This window comes from Passer domesticus, chromosome 16, assembly GCF_036417665.1.
Source record: "Passer domesticus isolate bPasDom1 chromosome 16, bPasDom1.hap1, whole genome shotgun sequence".
In the NCBI taxonomy this organism is placed as follows: Eukaryota; Metazoa; Chordata; class Aves; order Passeriformes; family Passeridae; genus Passer; species Passer domesticus.
In genome coordinates this window covers 8090219-8109518 of record NC_087489.1, presented here as the reverse complement: position 1 = coordinate 8109518, position 19300 = coordinate 8090219, and the positions used below count along the sequence as shown (strand labels likewise).

Sequence of the window (19300 nt, the reverse complement as noted above, 5' to 3'; positions counted from 1 at the left end):
GGTGCAGCACAGGCTGCAGGAGCTCCATCACCCTGTTCATGGGTGTAAACTGAGACACAGGTAGTGACTGCCTTTGGGACAGCCTTCTGTGTTGCCAGGTCAGCAGAGCAGCTAACAGGCACCTCGCTGCTGCCTTCACCCCTGCCAAGGGGCTGGGACAGGGGGCAGGACAGGACTGGAGCCAGTGCTGGGACAGAGGGTTGTCCCCCACTGTGGCTGGGGCTGAGCTAGCTTTGCTCACATGAGGCTCTGTCTGGACTCAGCTTCCCCAGCCACCCGTGCTCCACTCGGACCAGCACCAGCCCCCCAGCCCAGAGCCAGCCCCCAACACCCACAGGAAAACACAACCTTTATTTGTAAGGTTTGCAACAGCGAGTCCTGGCAGCACAAGGTGCACAGAGAGAGCCAGGTCTGCCCTGGCTTGCTGAATAGGCACGCAACAAACCCCACCTGGGGGACTCCTGGGGAATAAATACAGCAATCACAGGGGCAGCAGCACCTGCCCACCCAGCTAACATCTGTCCTTGTCTGGTCCCGCACACTGAGCACCCTGAGCACTCTGGCTCGGGAAATGCAGCTGGAATGGAGCCACGGGGCTCAGAGCCTCCCACTCTGAGACTTTATGGCAACTGGGCTCTCCTCTCCCACCCAGTTCAGGGCTGGCAGAGCTGTTTGAGGACATGGAGAACGTGGCTGGAGGTGCCAGGGACACAGGGCTGGGGGGAATTGCAGAGCAGCGTCGGCCTCAAGCGCTGGGCGTGGTGGAAGAGCTCCCGAGCGAACACCGGCTCCACCTGCGGAGGCACAGAACGACAGAGGGTGGGCACAGGTCCACGTCCCCCCCTTGCAATGGTCCCTGTGCCTGGCTCAGGGGTCACCAGCCCCAGTGGGAACTCACGTGAGCCATGATGAGCTTCTGGAAGGGGTGCCCAGCTCTGGTGGGGTATTCCTCCCCGAAGCACAGGTAGATCTGGTACTGAGGCAGGAGCTGCCCGTTGCTCAGGTACTCCCGCACCTCTGCAAGACACCAGCGCTGTCAGGGGACACGGGGTCCCCACAGCCCCCACCAGCCACACCAGGGCAGGACCTGCCCCTCTCCCCGAGGCTCTCCCAGGGACTCACGCTGTATGTACTGCTGTGTGTCCAGCAGCTTGTACGTCCTCTCCCTCTCCAGCTTGTTGGGCCAGTTCTTGTGCGGGGCCAGCGGCCCGTTCCAGTACACCCTGCCCTGGCACTGGCGCTTCATGAAGACGCCCTCAGGTGCTACCCAGAGCAGCACGCCGCGCTCCAGGTGGGGCAAGAGGCGCTCCAGCACGTTGGTCATGCAGGCCACGCGGCCGTGGCCGCCGAGCACCTGCGGCGGGGGGAATCTTATCTGCTCCATGCACGAGGGGCCGTAGAGGCGCTCGCTGTCGGCCGGCACGGCGCTGGTGGTGATGCGGCAGCCCTCGGCCGTGCGCGTGGTCACCTCCTTCACCAGCACGTCGCAGTAGTACAGGCGGATGTGGAGCCAGCAGTCTGGGGCAAAGGGAGGGACAGCTCATGGGAAATCTGGGCTGGTTGGTGGGGACACCCACAGCATTGCCTGCAGCGTGGCTCCTACCTGAATTGTTGATGTCCTCCACAGGGAGGTAGGATTGGGGTCCGGGAAGAAGCTGGCCATGGGTTGGGTTCCAGCCATAGAAGACTCCCCTCACAAGGCACCCTGGAGAAGGGCAGGGATGAGGTGGTAAAAGGACATGGACAGTTACCCCAAGGGCTCCCAGGCACTCTCCTGGCCCACGCCCCTGGGCCCACACTTCCCACTGTGTTTGCTCATTATTGGGACTCATCATACCCCCTAAGTGTGTGGCTTTGACGGGGTAGCGTGGGAGCCCTCAGCCCCTACCTCAATCCCCACAGGTGTTGCCTGCATGAGCGACAGGAGAGCAGGATCCTGGCAGAAGGGTGCACTCCCTGCCCCCAGCCCATCCCACCGAGAGGGACCCTCCTCACCTGGCTCGGTTGGGTGGCCAGAGATCCGGGGCTGTGGAGACACTTGGACACTCTCCAGCACGTCCTTCTGGCTTTCCTCCTTCTTTGGACTCCCTGCAGTGCTGCCCTGGGAGTAGGAGCAGCTTTGGTGAGGGCTGAGCTGGCAGTGGGGGATCCTGAGCCAGCTCATTCCTCTACCATGGACCCCATAAGCCAGCAATCCCCTGCCTGGCAGTGTGGGGCACAGGGAGCTCTCTCTGAACCCCGTGGGACAAATGCAGGCAGTGTGCAAGCGGGGGAGCAGCTGCTGCGTGAGGGGGGGATTTGAGGGTCCCACCTTCTCCCCTGCCTGGATGGCACAGGGCAGGCTCACCTGCTGGTCCTCACTGCCTGGGGACTGTGTGTCACTGTTCTCTGCAGAGAGCAAGAAAGAACCGGTGAACACCTGGCAAACGGCAGGAACAGCCCCAGGGAAGACAGCTGGCTGTCCGGGACACCCAGAGAGGAAAAGGAGCGGGGAGGAAGGGTAATGTCTGTGGGGCACGGGGCTTGTACAGGCATGGTTCAACCCCACATCTGGCACAGGAGGAGGGACGGCAGGGACGTACCTGCATCGCAGGCTCTGTCAGTCACGATCTGGTACACCTTGTAAGGCTCGGAGATGTCCAGCTGGCTCCGCTCCGGCACCTCCTTGAAGTCGGTGCTCTTGTTGAGGGCGCAGCGCAGCCGCGTCTTCCAGGTGGAGGGGTCGGCCTTGTCCGTCCCTTCGTGGTACTTCCCCTTGTAGATGGCCCAGGCCTGAGGGACAGAGGGTGCCCTGTGCTGTGGGGGTGCCACAACCCTACCCCGGCTGGGCTGTCCCAGGGGGTCCAGCAGGGCATGAGTCCACCGGGGTGAAATGGCAGGGGGGAGCCGGGGCTGTGTCCTGGGGGACTGCGGGGTTCAGGGGAGCACACCGGGGTGCAGGGGGGCACACCGGCAGCCCCACGGAGCTGGGCGGTGCGTGCCAGGGCTGTGCATGGAGCCGAGTCCAAGCGCTGCGCACAGCCAGGTGAAGGAGAGCCCTGGAGGTGCGCATGGAGCTCGGCTGCACAGGGCTGGGTGAGCGATGCCGGGGTGCGCACGGGGCTGGGCAGCGGGGAGCCCCGGGCAATGGGGAGCCCCGGGCAATGGGGAGCCCCGGGAAGTGCGGAGCCCCGGGAGTGCACTCGGAGCCCGGGGGCCATTCCCAGGGCCGGGTGGGGACCGCGGGGAGCCCGGGGTACCTTGAAGAGCGCAGCATCCTCCTGCTGCCGGTAATCCTGCTTGGCCGCGTGCTTCCAGGGGATGCGGAAGAGCGTTCGCTGCCGGTTCTCCCAGCGCAGCCCCGGGTACCGGCCGCTGTCGATCTGCGCGATCAGCCACTCCTTCAGCCGCATGGGCGCCCCCGGCTCCGCCATCACGGCCCGGCGGCGAAACCGAAAGCGGCTCCGGCTTTCACTTTCCCTTTCCTGGCGCACGCTGCAGGTTCTGGCTGCCCCAAGGCAGGGGGGGACGGTTCTTAAACTTTTTTTCTCTGCTCCACTTTTCCCCACGCAGCAGCGTCAGACATCCGTGTTCAGGAAAAAGCGATGTCGTAATTGACGGTTGCAGCAATGGGAAGAGCTGGAGCTGGTGCCTCCGGGAGGGACCCCCAAAAAAGGCATCCCCGAAGTTTCAGATCCTCACAATGTGCGCACCCATGTACGCCAGTAGTGATTTTAGCGTCTTCCCGTTGTTCACTGGATCCTGCGGAGGCTCTGGGGGATTGACCCCCACCCCGGGAAGTGCCCTTTGTTAGGCAAAGGGTGGGCGCCCATTCCCGGCTCTTGCCCGGGGCTCCAGCCTTTCCCTGCCGTTCGGAACACAATGTGCAGCTCGCACTGCTGATTTGCATACCGAGATACCTGCACTAGGTGTATTTCTCAACACACGCGCCCTGCACTCGCGGGAGAGGGGCAGGCACATTGCATCCGCGGGAGAGAGGACAAAGAAGGCACACGGAACTCTCCTGCACCCCTCCCAAATGCTTCCCCTAAAACTGTCAGGTCTCCCAATGCTCCCCGAAGGGGACAAAGGACCCTACTCCCTTTATTTCTTGTGTTGGGGACCCAGCTGGACACGTCCCAGCTCCAGGGGCTGTGTCTCCCGTGGGACCAGCTGCTCTCTCCATGGGTGTGCAGAGCTGCAGGGAGCTGTGGGAACAGCACGGGCTTTCCAGGATGGTGTGAACAGTCACTTGTCCCTATCTCTCAAATCTCTCCTCTGCTCTAATGCTCACGTCTGCCTCGTAGGGCTCTGGATGCTGAGTCGAACGGGAAAGGGTGGGAAGGATGGATGAGCTGTGCCGAGGGCTGCCGGGACCAGGGTGGGACACATCCTGCACCAGCTCCCCATTGGGCCCCAGCCCGGGCTGAGTCACTGGCCACCCTGAGGTGACACTGGCGCTGGTTCCTCTATCACTGCTGCAGAGTTTCGTGTCGCTGTGCAGGGAAACCCTGCTCCTCTGCCCGGCTGCTGCCCCCCAAGTCTCCTTTTGCAGTCACCCAGTCTCCTTTCCTGCTCTGAGTCAGAGAAAGTCACCTCTGGCCGAGAGGAGAAGCAAAGTTCCTGAGAGCTACTGGGGCTGCAAAGTCTCCAAATGAATAATCAGTGGCAGAGAGCCCAGTCCTGGGCTTTCCCAGAGGATGTGAGGACAGGGCACAGCCACGTGGCACAGAGGGCACATGGGGCCACACGGGCAGGAGTTTTCTCTCCTTATTGAGCCTGCCCGCGACCCCTTTGTTGCAAAGAGAAGCCCAGGCACCACCTGTGCCCTCCATCTGGGCGAGCTGTGGGGCCACCTTCTGGGAAAAGGGCCTGGGAACTGACGGACAGAGAATCCACATCTCCCTTTGTGCCTTGTGCTGCGGCCGGGAGTCAGTGCACGGCCTCCCAGCGGCTTCACTGATTACATCCAAGGCCGGAGATAATCGCAGCCGCCGGCTCGTTTGTCAGCCCCAGCCCGCCGGGATGGGTTTTATCGGCCGCCCGGGGATTTCATGTGGCGTGGCAGCCGCCGGGTGACGCAGGACCCGGGGGATCCAATTACCCGGGCATCAGCGAGGACGCTCAGGAGCCACATTCCCAGCTGTATTCCTCACCGAGCTTCTCCCTTCCCGGGGAAGGTGAAGCTTGCTTAACCCTTAAACTTTTCACGCCGAAATGAGCTTCAAAAGGCGGTCAAACATTAACTCGTAGCTAACCCTGCCCTTGCCCGGGTTTTTCCAAGCTGTGTCAAGCAGATCTGCCAAAATAAACACATTCTGCTGTGCTGTGGAGCTGAGCTGGAGGGCCCTGTGGGGTTTTCAGTGGGAACAGGGGAATCTCTGGGTGCAAACACCTTGGCATGAGGTGTCCCAGTGTGAGAGGGTGCAGCTGGGCATGGGGCACAGATCCATCCCCGGTGTGTGATCCTGGGCTGCAGGGCTTGCACCCTGCTGCGTGCTGAGGAGCCAAAGGGTGCTGGAGAGCCTGGCCTGGAGCCAGGGGAGTGGGTGGAGGAGCCTGGAAGGAACTGGAAGGAGAGTGGGATCCCATGGTGCCGGAGCAGTGAAGGATGATGCACCCCTGGTTATTCAGTTTGGTCAGGATCTGCCCACAGAGGATGGAGCTCCCAGTCTGCCTGGCTCACCCCAAAGCAGCACCCAGCTCAGCAGGAAGAAGCTGGCAGCAGGCAGGAACCTTGGTCTTGAAGCTTTGTCTCCTGGGGGATCCCTTCTCCCTAGAAGAGGGGGCAGGGATGAGGGGGACCCCACAAACATGCTCTGAGTCCCAACAGGGACAATGCTGATGACCAGCTGGGCATCCTCAGAATTTTTCCCACGTGGGACTCTGCTCCAGGAAAAGGTGTAAATGGGACAGGACTGGGGCTTGTGATACTCAGCTGGTGCCAGGCTCCCAGTACTCCCAGCAGCTGGAGGAGCCTGAAGACTCCTGGACCTTGTGCTCCTGGATCCAGTGAGTGGAGAGGCTACAGCGAAACAGGCTCCAGGTGAGCTCCCACCTGCTGCTCCTGGAGCAGAGCTTGTCCCCAGAGAGCCCTGCCCTGGCACTCACATTTCTGGCCTCCATTGTCACCTTCCCACACGGCAGAAGGGAAGCCCTGTCCCAGCATGCCAGTGTCCCCAGCCCACTCCATAGTGGCCAACAGCAGCTCCAGACTGGTCCCATGCTGGGACCTTGCCCCTTGGCATCCCCGTTTCAACCTGGCCATCACAGGAGAGTCAGACCACAGAGAAGGGTATTTATTACTGGGGAACATATAAAGTCTTTAAGCAAAATGGCTTAAGGCTCTGCTCTAGTGAGGTCTGGCCAGGTTAAATGCTTGGTTCCCACCTGTTACGGATTGTGCCCTGGGGTAGGTGGGAATGGGGTGCAATGGATTCCTAAAGCTACAGTGCTTGCTCAGGGCTTGTGCTTGGCCAGTCTGGAGCTGGACCCTTGCCTGGAAGCCTGTGTGGTGGCATTACCTGCTGGCACACTAGTGTGTCCCTGCTCTGGAGCCACCTGGACACTGGGAGCTTGTGCTGCTGGTGGGAAAACTGCTCTGAGGGGAGCACCAGCTCTCCTGTGCACCCTGAGGCCATGCAGTGGGTACCCAAGTGCTAAAGCTGCTGCTGGCAACACCTGGGTACTGGCCTGTGGCAGAGAGACACCCTCTGTGTTCTGCCCCAAGCAGGAGCCTGCAGTGACCCAGGGACAGAGGTCTGTGTCCCCAGCACAGATCGGATGTGAAGATGAGCCCAGCATGTGCTGCAAAACCCAACAGTGTCCATGAAAACTGCCCAGAGAGAAGGTGGCACATTCCCACCCCAGAAGAGAAGAAGGAGCTGGGCTTTGTGCAGGTTCCTGCCCAGTGCTCCCTGTCCCACTGTATTGAATCTCCTTCATCTCTCCCAGGCTGTTGGGTGATGCTCACTGCTCTCCCTTGGCTTGGGTCACTTCAGACAAGCCGGGATGCAGGAGAACGTCCTCTTCACCCGCAGCAGGAAGGGACTTGTGCTCCTCATGTCTCTGGCTCTTGGGACCAGTCCTTGCACAGCTCCCTCTGTCCTGGACGTTCCTTCTCTCCCTACTGGCAGCAAGGCCTTTATTTCTTCCTCGTCATTGAAAGGGGACATCCCATACTTCTGCTTCAGGTGCCTGCGGACCTGGGGAAGGAGCGAGAAGTAAAATTCAGTGCTGGTTACACGGGCAGGTCCAAGCCTGCCAGCAAGGGGAGCAGGGAAGAAACCGAGTCCCCTCGGGACTTGTCCTTGCTCTGAGGCCCATGGCAGGCTCAGCCACGGAGCAGGGCACAGGTGGCAGAGGCGTGTCCCACCTTGTGGGCTGCGCTGCCGCTGAACTCAGACAGCTGCTGCCTGAAGCCGGGGTTGGGGTTGGCCACGGGCCGGATGGTCCGGATGGCATCCAGCACCTCCTGGCAGCTCAGCTCCGTGACAACCATGACGTAGGCAACGACCACGGTGGTACTGCGGGAGATGCCAGCGAGGCTGGCAAGGGAAAGTGCAGAAGGGCTGGCGTTAGTGGCACATCCTGACCCCATGCTTGCCTCTTCCTCCACCCCCGTGCCTCAGATATTTCAGTTCTTCTTCTCCAAGGACTTGCTCTCCCGGAGGCCTGAGACCTTCCAAGGTCCTGGCCATCAGTGCCTATAAATACCCACTCCTCTACAGGGAATGGGAGCAGCAGCCACTGCCTGGCTGCCTGCCCCAAACCCTGCTCATCCCGCACGCTCAGCTGCAGCAGAAAGCTGCCCCAGCTCCAGGACTGCCTGGATCCCGCTGGGTTTGAGTCACAAGCCACAGCCAAGGGTGGATCCTGGGTGGGTCCATTGGCACAGAGCCCTCTGGCACAGGCTGGCTTTGATCAGGGGCTGCAGCTGAAGTGAGGGGTTGGGGGCACACAGCAGCAGGCACAGGGGCAGCAGCATTACCAGTGGACGAGGCAGTTCCCTCCATGCAGGCGACACTGATGGATAAAACTGATGCATTCCTTGAAGTGCCTCTTGCTAGCAGGAAAAATAAACCAGACAGAATAAGAACTTCAGGGGTGGAACAGCATTTTTAGCCCTGTATGAGTTGTTTTAGGGGATCTGCCAGCCACTGCTGAGACCTGAACAGCTCAGTGCTGTTTATTCCCAAGGAAAGGTGGATTTGCCAGCTCATTCTGTGCTGGGGACACAGAAGGGGACACTGTGCTGGGGATGCACGGGGCTGCCCTGTGACTTGTGTGACTCATGCTGGGGCAATGGGACGCTGGCTGCTCGAATCACCAGCCACGACTGTGCCCTTGGCTGGCTCCATACCCTTTGTGTGCTCTCCCCGCTCCAGACACTTCCTGGGGGATGCTTGCTGCCCCTCTCCATGGGTGCTGCAGAGTGGCTGCCCCTCACTTCACCCAGGGCTCGTACCCTCACAGCAGTCACTCAGCTGAGATGCTGTTGGGGTCCAGGGGTGGTCCCCTGCCCCATGGCATCACATCTCCAGCCTGAGGGTCGTTGTGCTTGAGGAGCTGGAGGGAGTTGGAGCACATGGAGGGCTTGAGAAGCTGTGAGCCCTCACCTCTGGGTCACCCTCCCACCTCCCTGCACGTCCCCACCGTGCCCAGGGTACTCACATGTTGGCTTCAGGGGTGTCGGGCAGGGGGATGCGGAGGTAGGTAATGTCCTGGAAGACAGAATAGGAAGAGGAGAAGCTCGGGCACTGCAGCCAGGGTGTCACACATGGTCAGAGCAGGGCTGGCATTTGTTCCTCACCCACAGCTGCCTACAGGGTTTTGCTTCCCCCACACAGCATCCCCCCTGCATGGGGATGGGGCCACAGTCTCCCTGGGGTGAAGGGCAGAGCAAGGGGACACCAGCAGCTCGTGGGAGAGGATGGGAAACAAGAAGAGTCTGGAGAGCTGGAAATTGTTTCCCGTCAGTGTTCAAGGTCGGGTTATAGTCACAAGACAGCCAATTTCCCATGCCGGGGGGCCAGCCCCTCTGGGATCAGTGACCAGGAGAGGTGCCAAGGGATTCTCAGAGGGGGAAGGAAGATGAAGCATGGAAGAAGCTGCAACAATCAGCAGGGTGATATCTGGTGCAAGACCCTACCTTCAGCAAGGGCTGGGGGGATTCATGGATAGAAACAATGTGCGTGATCTTGTTCCTGCTTAGCTGCTCCAGGTCTTTGGCATCTGAAGGATAAAACCAGACACTGACATGTATTCATTTCTTACCCTTCTCTTCCCACAGTGCTCCCAACCCTGCTTCTACAGCCAGCCAGCACACAGAGCCTTGCTCCAGCAGATCAACTGCATCCCACCCCCACATGCAGCAGTGCAGACATGGGCAAACATGGAAACCTGGAATGCCAATCCCATGATCCCAAACCAGAGGCCTCTCCCTGATCCCTTCTCCTTGCTGCTCATGCTGGTTGAACCGTTCACACCTGCACAGAAACACTCTGGGTCAGCAGGCAGTGTCCCTCCTGCCTGTACTTGTCCCCACTTTGGGAGGAGACGTGCCCTGCCCACACCTCCTTGAGCAGACACACACACAGCACTGGGACTTGCTGCAGCCTGAGAGAACTGCTTTATCTTGTGAATATGGAAGTGGAGCTGCAGCAATTTACATCAATTCTGATTTTCTGTAGGAACACCTGAGCAGTGACTTGCTGCTCTCTGGTCTGTTCTCTCTGCAGCTGCATGGACAGAAATGAGGTGTCCTTGGCTGTTGGGGGCAATGCCCTGCCTCTCACCAATGCTTCAGCATTCTGGATGTGATCCTGGCCTCCAGTCCAGCACAGCAGTTGTTGCACAGGGAGGGGAGCGTGCTTGTCTTGCTGAGCAGCTTCCAAGTGTCTCCCTTTCATGCCACAACCAGCAGATGCAGCAAGCGCAGCCAGAGAGAAGGGGAAGCATTTCCCCATCTCATTCTTTCGGATTTCTAAACTTTCACGTGCTGTAAAACCTTGGCTCAGGGATCCAGCCCAGGAAGTGCTAACAGCATGATGTGAATTTTAATAGCAGTGAGTCTCAAGGGAGATGCTCTGCAGGGAAGCTGCTCTCTGTGTGGGGAGGGAGATGGGGACTCACACACCTGCCACCTTCCCATCCACCTCAGCAGGCAGTGACAGCAACTGGTGACACTGGAATCAAGGCTTACCAGGGCTAGAAAAGCTTCCAGTTGGAGGAGATGCCTCTGTGAGCTTAATGTTGCAGGCCTAGAATCTTGTCACCTCAGATTGCTTGGCAGAGTGATGAGGAGTGCTTGGATGGCATCAGGCCTAGGCCCCACAGCAGAGGCTGCTCACAGGAACCCTCTGATGAACCTGGCACCTGGGTGCCCTTGTCCCTCTGCTCCCAGGAAGGCACAGCCCCCCCCGCCCAACCCAAAGTGCTCCATGGGGCAAAGGGAGAGCAGGGCTGCCACTCCAGTGACATTTCCTTAGCAATTCACACCGTGGTTTTAAGCTTGTGCAGCACTTACTGCAGGAATCAAGCTGGCAAAGGAGCCATGAGGGTGGCAGGAGTAGTTATAAATGCTCGTTTGTCATGGCAGATGCCAACACTCGGTCACTAACTGTCCCCTGACAATGAAAATTCCTTAAAATAGTGACTCGGTGTGAGAAGAGCTGACTTGGCTCTGGGAAATTCCCTCCTGAGGGTGGGCAGCCCCCTCTGGCCTCTTCTACAGCTGCAAAACTGGGGAGCATTACCCTGAAGTGCCCCAGTCCTGCTCCCTGGCACCCGTGTGGCACCACCAGCTCCTCTGCTCCTGGCACAGGATCCGTATTTCCTCCTTGGCTCCTTTCCCCCATGCATCCCAAGAACTCGTGGCAGCTGTTAAATAAGGAAACCATGCAAAGGCAGGGGTCTCTGCCTTGCCTTTCCCACAGCGTCTTCACTCCCACTGCTGCCAACCCAAACTGGGTGGCAGCACAGCAGGCCGTGGGTGCAGGCAGAGCAGTGGGCACAGGCAGGGTGGTGGGTGCAGGCAGGATGCCAGGCAGCATTTGCAGGCAGGGAGGCACCAGCTGAAGCAAGCCCAACTCCCCAGCTGGAGAACATCTCTGCAGCAGTGGGGTTCCACTCACCAACGAAGTTCCCAAGGTAGAGGCCAGGAAGGATCTGTGGGACACAAGGGGAAGTGGCAGTGTGAGCAGTGACCTTGTGCTGTGCACCCACGCTGGGAAGCACTGACCTTGGTTGGAGCAGCCAAAATTCTGGCACTCACATGACCATTGGCAGCCCCAGGGCAGGAATGGTGCTGGGGCAGCTGGACCTGTGCATTCCCAGGGCTGTCACTGCCCTGGCATCCAGCATGTGGGGCTGGATGTAGTCCTGGCACCTTCGACCACCTGGCACTGCACTCTCAGGGGTGCTGGGAGCCAGACACAGCTTTTTTATTGTTCCTGTTGTTTATCATCAATTAGTCCTCCGTTGGGGTTTATTACCTGAGCTCAGCAAGTTGCACACACCTTTGTACAGCCTTGGACTATACCCATGACCTGTGGAAGCCCCGCTGCTCGAGGGATGGGAAAGCAACAGGCACAGAGAAGCTTGTAGGGAATGTAGCTGTCCCCCTCCCAGCCCTGAGCTCTGCTCCCCTCACTCTGCACTGCAGGAAACCCATTTCTCACAGCTCAGGCACAGATTGCTCTGGACACCGTGCTTTCAGCTCGTTTCCCCTGGGAAATTCCACTTCTCATGATGAAAAGATAATTACTTGACAAGGCCTCTGTTAACAGTACTGCAGATGCAGAAGCAGGACACCTTGCAAACCTTGTCAGCCAGAGCTATTTTATATTCTCCCTCACTCCCAGCCTGGCCAGTGAGTTCAATCCTGTATCCAGCCAGTTCTCTGCCAGTTTCTCCCTGCAGCAATATTTGGTGCTCAGGGCAGGTGGAGGTGATTTTCACCAGCACAGCTGGACTTACACTTGTCTCACTGCTCACATTTGGAAACGTTTCTCTCGATTGAGCAGCTTAAAGAAGGGTGGGGGTTTTTTTGTGATTCCTGTGATTTTAGATCAATTTCCTATCGACAGGGTGCCTTTAACTCACAGCTGCGGCACTGAGAGGAGCGGGTGGGAGAGCGCCAGTTAGCAAGGGCAGCTCCCAAGGGCAGGACACTGAACCATGAATAAACAGCATGTGCCTGTCCCCAGCACCCTGCTGACCCGCTCCTCAGAGGAGAAAACGGGGCAGCACATAAATAAAATAGCGCCCATCCCCTCTGCCCCGCGATGCCGAGCCCCATGCACAGCCCAGCCCCGCTGAGCAGGGGGTGTGGGACCACCAGGCTGGGGGTCATACAGGGCTCACAGCGTGTGCTTGGTGCTGGTTCCTTGGGATTAAAGGCGCTGGGAAAAGTTCCCCCCTTCCTTGAAGGAACTCGCTGTGACCCCATCCCTCCACCCCCCCGGGCAGCTGTCAGCTGTCCCAGCGCAGTGTCCCTGCTGGTTTCACCTCCGGTGTTGCTCTGCCGGCAGATAAACAAACAAACAAAGAACCGAACCCGGTGCCGGCAGGTGAAACGCCGCTTGGCACGGCAGGGGCAGCCGCCAGGTAAGGGTCTCCCACCGCCGGCACCGGACGAGCCGGCCGGGCATGGCCGAACTGAGGGCAGCCGCCCCCGCGCTCCCCGTTACCTGGCTCATGCCGTTCCCCATGGCCGACGGCGGGCGCCGGGCGTGGGGACGGGGCGCGGGTGTCCTTGTCCCCAATGCTGCCGTCCTCCCCGTCGCCGGGCGCAGCTGCCGTCCCCGCTGCCTGGTCGGGTTTCCGTCATGAAGAGCCTGGCTGCCCCGGGATCGCTGCTCGTTCCCAGCGCGGCGAGGCCGGGCCGGTGGCTGTGCCGGGGCGCCGGGCACCGCGGCCGCCGTCCTCCGCGGCTGCTGCCGAGGCCGCTCCCCGGCTGCTCCGGCGCTGCCGCGCACCGGCTGCTGCCTGGCCGGGAGCAGACAAAGGAGGAGAAACTCCCCCCCTGCGCCGTGGCGTGGGAGCACGGGGCCGCGCTGGCTGCTGCCTGTCGCCGCTGCCCGCGGCCGCACAAGGCTGCACTGTTGGGAGAAGAACAAAACCTTTGTCCCGCTCCATCAAGGAAGGTCTGTGCGGCCAAGCGCCCGGCAGGATGCCCACCCCTGCATGCACCATACCTATCGCTGCCCTGCCCGCAGCGTGCCCGCCCCCGCCTGCACCGCACCCCTCCGCGCCCTGCCCGTGCCCACCTGCAGCCGGCTGCCGCAGGATCCCTGCCCTGCCCGGGGGGCTGCGCGAGTCTCCTGGGCACTTCGCGGGGCCGCGGGATGGGCAGTGCCAGCGAGGAGCAGGGCTGAGGGGCTCCCCAGCGCTGTGGCCGGCAGCCCGCAGGGAGGGTCCGGCCGGGCCGGGGGCTCGGGGCCGGGGGATCGGGGCCGGGGGATCGGGCCGGGGGCTCGGGCCGGGGGATCGGGCCGGGGGATCGGGCCGGGGCCGCGGCGGCCGTGTGGGGCTGCGGGGGCCGAGAGCGCCCCCTGGCGCGCAGCCGCGCGGTTGCCATGGGGACGGGCGCGGGCCCGGCGCCCTCAGGGCCCGGCGCGGGTCGGGGGTCGCGGCCCGGCTCCGAGCGGGGCCCGGAGCGCTCCCGGTGGGCTCCTGGCGGGTTCCCGGCTCTGTATCCCGACTCCTGCACATCCCCGGGGCGGCATGTTAAACCCCATATGCTCTGTGTGCAGGTGAGGGCAAGGATAGCCCCCCATCCCCAATCCTCCCACCGTGTATGGGGAGGTATCTATGGGCAGGTTTGGATGCTACAGGCATAATAGAATTAATTAGGGTGGAAAACACTTCTGAGATCATGGAGTCCAACCTAGGACTGAACACCACCTTGTCAACCACACCAGGGCACTGGTGTGCCACTCCAGTCTTTCCTTAAACACCTCCAGGGATGGTGATTCCAGCACCTTCCAATGCATAAACACCACAGCCCATCCCAATGCATAAACACCACAGCCCTGTCCTCTCCTGGGCGCTGTCTCCTGCAGCACAGGGGCTGAGCAGGATGTGATTCCATTGGGAGCCTTAGCCCTCACCGGGGGTGGCATTTGGCAGCCTGCTCTAGTGGAAGGTGCACCTGCCCGTGGGAATGGGATGAGCTTTTAAGGTCCTTCCCAACCCAAACCAGTCTGTGACTCTCTGGAGGGAGGTTGAGGGTGGTTTGTAGCACTGGGCTGACCAGCAGTGGCTCAGGAGGGCTGTGGCTGAGCTGCTGCAGGGTCACTGTGGGCAGCTGCCTGCCCTGGAGCAGGGGATGCTGGCTGCACAGCAAAGCTGCAGCAGGAATGGTGGAGCATGGACTGTAAGGCTTGCTCTGTCCTAGCCCCCAGCGTTCATGCAGAGAGACAGAAAATTGAAATTTATCCTCTTCCTCCACAAAGAAAAAGCAGTTCTCATTGGTATTCATACTTATTTATTTTTCCTCTCAGAATATGTGGTGCAGTTGATCCCCAGAAGCTTCTCAAGGGCAATTAAAGCAAGTCATACTGTGGGAGCATTTGTTATGCTGAATCTTGTATTTCTCTTTCTACCCAGCTGAGTCAGAACAGCTGCTTAGCAAAGGATCTGAAGAGGTTTCAGAAACAGTTAGAAAGGGAAGCAGAAAAGCCTGAGGCAAGAAAATGTGCCTTTATTCTGAAGACCCTCAAAATGCCTTCAGAGTACTATTTGTTTGTGGAAGAATTTTGCAAGAACCCTGGCATCACTTGGGTTATGAAACTGGTAAGTGCGTGCTCTCCCAAGGAAAGGGAGAGATGAATGGATGCCTTCGTTCTTCAGAGGGAAAGGAAAATATGCAGGAAACCCGCAGGAAGAATTGGGCAGAGCAAGGTAACATGGAGCAGCAGTGCTCCTGGCCAGGTTTCTGATCAACACCAAAACACTGCTTCTTGTGTAAGAGTTTATTTCAGCAGCCAAAAGTCAGCTCAGTTTATTTGTAGAACCAAAGTTAACTCAGTGGTGAAGGTATAAAGTGCAGAGCTCTGTGTGGAGGAACAGACTGTGCTCCCAGGGGTTCTGACCGTGGGGTTCTGGCTGAGTTCATGCTCTGAAATCTTTCAGTTCAGCTGCAGGTGTGCAAGAAGGTGGAGGCGTGCAGGACAGGTGGCTAATTGGGCTTCTGGTTAACGAGCATTAGCCCCCAAAGACGGAACTGTGAAAACATCTGTTTGGATTTAGGGAAATCCCATTGTGTTAGATGTCAAGTCTGGTGTAAACTTACTGGGTGGAATTCCATCCTGAGACTGAAGAGATTACAGGAGGCTCCTTTATCACAGAAGCCCAGAATTATTTGGTTTGGGTTGGAGGGGATCTTAAAGTTCCTGTCCTTCTGTCCTGCTGCCATGGGCAGAGACAACTTCCACTGGACCAGGTTGCTCAAAGCCCAGCCCAATCTGGCCTTGAGCACTTCCAGGAAGGGATATCCATTACCAGTCTGGAGCCCAGGCTGGGGTGGATTTGGTTTGCTCTGCCCTGCAGGTAGAGAAAGGCAGCCTGATGCTCTGAGTCATGTTTGTCCCCCCAAACCTGGAGCTGTGCACCGCAGCTTCCACTTCAGCCAGTGATCTGGGGATTAAGGAAAAATTGTGTTTCCTTTAGAAATTCTGGCAATATAATGTGACACAGAGAAATGCCTTGCCTATGCCAGAGGATCCAAGCCATTTAACATCCTCAGTGTTGTGTGGTGCATAATTAAAAACACACCCCTGCGAGTGAGCAGTCCCTCTGTTTTGTGCAGCAGGTCTGGTGAGGAGGCTGGGACAGGAGGATTTGTCTTACCCTTGTGAGAAGTGACTGGGAGGTAATTATGCAAACTAACTCGTGAATTACAACCAGGAGGATAGCAGCTAGTGATTATCTAACTCTACAAATGGGAAGTGCTAATTGGCAACAAAACCCTTCTATTAAGCTGATTTTCTGCCCCACAACCTCAATTAACACGGTAAATAACCAGAACACAGTAAATAAGGATATACGAAAAGCCTGTGATTACTGAAATTATACCAACAACTTAAATAGATTGTGGCTGACCTCAAAACTTGCAGGCAAGTAAAAATAAACTCCGTGTTACTCCTTCTGTTGGTCTGTGTTCTGGAGCAGCCCCATGTTGTGACGTCCTGGGTTGCCCACTCCCACCCTCAAGAGGCAGCAGGTCAGGATGTGCCCCGTGCCACATCCTGGGGCTGGAGGAAGCTGCACCTGGGCAGTGGTGTGGCAGCTGTGCTCCTTGGGTGCCTTATCTGGGCCACTCCTCACCCTCTTCTATGCAATGTGCAGCCTAGGCTGTCTTCAGGATTTTTCTGCTCATTTGCCATAGTTCCCCAACACCTATTTTGTCTTTCCTGTTTAATTAAGTTCTTCTGTAACATACACAAATTTAAGATGGGACTTAAAATTCCCAACAACATATGTTGCGTTACGTGTATTTCTGGAAGCGTGTGACAGAGTTTGTTTATTTGGTGCTGTGGGAGTTCCCCATAGGCTGCCTGCTCTGCCTTTCCTCCAGGAATCCTCCAAACACAAACATGAGGGGGTTTTTGTTGAATCTCCCTGCCCCCATAACCTTAAATAAACATGCTTGCACACGAGCAGCTGATGAATCAGGTTATGCAGGTTTTCTGCAGTGAAGTTCTGGAAAACTGCAGGAAATGCTAACGTTAAAGCCACTAAGTCTGCTCTCCCATCTGTAGGTTGGCAAGTCACAAGGTGGGGGAATGTTCCTGAAAACTATGATTTATTGAAGAAGGTGAGAATGACTGTCTTTTCTTTGGGACTATCCATCAGGCATTTTGTTCTTTTGCTCTTTTTTCAGCCTCTCCTTCTGCCAGTGCTTGGTCTGTTCTCCCATGCTGCCCTCCTGCCATATTCCTTCATCATTCTTCAGGGTAACAATAAAGGTTTTTACAATGGATTTTCCCAAATGGATGGATACTTCCTTTGGGATCTGATTTTTACACTTTGTGTGCATATTTATATATAAACTTCCAATCTCAGGGACATATAACACTAGGCAGCAACCGGATTATATTATCATATATATATAAAATATATACATGATTTATAATGTATTTATACTATACATTCTTTGGGTGATGCTGTACAAGGTCAGGAGCTGGACTTAGATCTTTATAGGTCCCTTTCAACTCAGGATTTTCTAAGATTCCAGCAGGGTAAGAAAAGGACTGTGCAGTTCTACTGCTTGGTGTTAGATGCATCAGATGAACCTTGTCTCTTCCAGCCCCTGCAAACACCTGCAGGACTGGGCTGGCCCGTCGCTGCTGCTGTCTCCCTGTCTCTCTCCAGTCCTTTTTCACTGGAAAACTGGTGTCATCAGATCACTGGAAATGTCGGTTTGACAAATCAGCTCAGAACAAAGCTGAAATGTCACTCCTGGTTTTACTGTTAGTGGTTGAATTTTGGCAGCCTTTCTTCTTCCTTGGGTTCACAGAATATAAGAACAGGGTGATTCACGGGAGAGAACTATTTGATTTTCAACGTGTCATACTTGCTGCTGCATTGAGTTTGATAGCTTTCATTTGATTAACACATCTTCCCAAAAGTTATGCCACCTCAACTTGATGGTTTAGGAGACAGAAAAATCCATCAGTTCTCTCTGTAAAAGTTCAGCAGAGTTCACGCTTGCTCTAAATGATCAAAAACCTTTCCAGACTGGGTGCAGAAAACCTACTCTTGGGGGAGGGTGTGCCAAGGTTTGGAGACATGGTAACCTGGAGATCTTGTTCCAAGCCCCCTGCCCTGGGCAGGGACACCTTCCACTAGAGCAGGTTGCTCCAAACCCCATCCATCCAGGCCATGAGCACTTCCAAGGATTGGTGTTACCACTCACCTTTGAGTGGTAACTGAGGTTCTTGTAAATAGATCCCTTGGGGTGAATGAGGGTGAAACAACACTGAATGACCAATGTACATATATGAGGCAGGTTTGTTTTAAAACAACTTACAAGAAAAGGAAGCATACATCTGTTTTGATTATTTTCTATAAAAATATAAAAGTAGAACAAAATAAGAGAAAGAAAAAAAGAGCAATAAAATATAGGGGAGAGGAAAAATATCACCAGCCATGTATCCAGTGATGAGATTTGATCATTGCAGTTTCAATGTCTGTGGTCTGCATGATGGTCACAGTCTTCATCCATTAGGAACCTCCACACAACAAAGACTTCCATGGGTTATAAGAATTCAGTTTTAGGGGAAAGGCCTCTGTACCTCCCTTGGGGGGGAGTTTACACTGTCACATGAAGCTGTGCCTTACCGGGAGGGAGGAAATTGGCACCTCTGTAGGATCTGCTTCTTATCTGCCTTTTCCCTTATCTGATGCAATAGCACTTTGTTGAATTATCTGGGAAACAGTAGATCGCAGGGCACAACTAATTTATCTAAGCAAACTTTGTTTTTTCACAAGGAGATGTTCACAGCTTCTCTGGGGAACTTGTGCCAGTGACTCACCTTAAGGTACAGCACTAGCTCAGGGCAGTTGTTCTTTCCTTTTCCATTGCTTTGTTGATTACTTCTGAGTTTTACTATTTTTGGTCAGATAGCATCCTGCAGTGTTGGATTTCAGCTCAGGCGGCTGAAAACTGGGAAAATAGTTAGGGACAGACAGGGAAAATAATTGTCTCTGGGGCACAGAGGACTGTCAGAGTGAGAACTGCACATTTGCTTGTTCATTGTCTGTTTGTCTTGGATCTTTATTTCAGCCCAGATGTTCCTCTCACAAACGTGGCAGCACAAAAGCCTGCACCTGACTGCTCCTGGCCAGGAGGGGGACGTGCTGCCTGCAGGCTATTCCCTGCTGCTTGCTGTGGGATGTCTGGCAGGTGCAGGTGAGCTGACCTCACCCTGGCAGCTGCCACGGTGCTGCAGCCACTTCACCGTGCTGCCTCTTCTCCTGACACACAGCCAGGTGATTTCCTTGGTAGCAGCTTCAGGCGTGAGGCTGGGCCAGGCTTCTGCTTTAATGTCACTTTGTGCATCTATAATGTGGATCTTTTTTACTTTAAACTCAATAATGTTCTGGTTAGTGCACCCCTGAGAGGTAGATGTAGCTGAGCCCTTGGCTTCTGAGACCTCAGAGGGACAGCAAGGCTGGCATTGCTGCACACAGCTGTCACTGTTAAGCTGCCTCTCTCAAGAGGTGTCAGCTGAGGGAGAGAGAGAGGGAGGATGGAAGGAAAAAAATAGGTTGTTAGATTCCTCATAAATCTGAGAATGGTGTTTGAGCATAA

The 19300-nt window shown here is 56.7% G+C and overlaps 1 protein-coding gene across 1 annotated transcript; it reads right to left on the bottom strand.

Moving 5' to 3' along the window:
- Positions 1 to 332: 332 nt before the first annotated feature.
- On the bottom strand, positions 333 to 12805 carry DUSP15 (dual specificity phosphatase 15). Its single transcript, XM_064391948.1, has 15 exons — positions 12672 to 12805; positions 11115 to 11148; positions 9131 to 9213; positions 8653 to 8702; positions 7970 to 8044; positions 7355 to 7526; positions 6976 to 7184; positions 3240 to 3552; positions 2583 to 2772; positions 2348 to 2388; positions 1996 to 2101; positions 1604 to 1705; positions 1123 to 1518; positions 899 to 1017; positions 333 to 794 (listed from the first exon to the last, which is right to left on the bottom strand). The coding sequence occupies exons 1-15, from the start codon at positions 12690 to 12692 to the stop codon at positions 654 to 656; spliced, it is 2052 nt and encodes a 683-aa protein (XP_064248018.1). The 5' UTR covers positions 12693 to 12805; the 3' UTR covers positions 333 to 653.
- Positions 12806 to 19300: the final 6495 nt, after the last annotated feature.

Bases quoted from the DNA above. Each gene is read 5' to 3' on its own strand.
- DUSP15 (XM_064391948.1), bottom strand. From the start codon at position 12,692: ATGGGGAACGGCATGAGCCAG. The intron at 7,527-7,969 runs GTAATGCTGCTG...TTCCCTTGCCAG, and splicing joins GGGAACTGCCTCGTCCACTG to CCTCGCTGGCATCTCCCGCA. The intron at 795-898 runs GTGAGTTCCCAC...GTGCCTCCGCAG, and splicing joins AGAAGCTCATCATGGCTCAC to GTGGAGCCGGTGTTCGCTCG.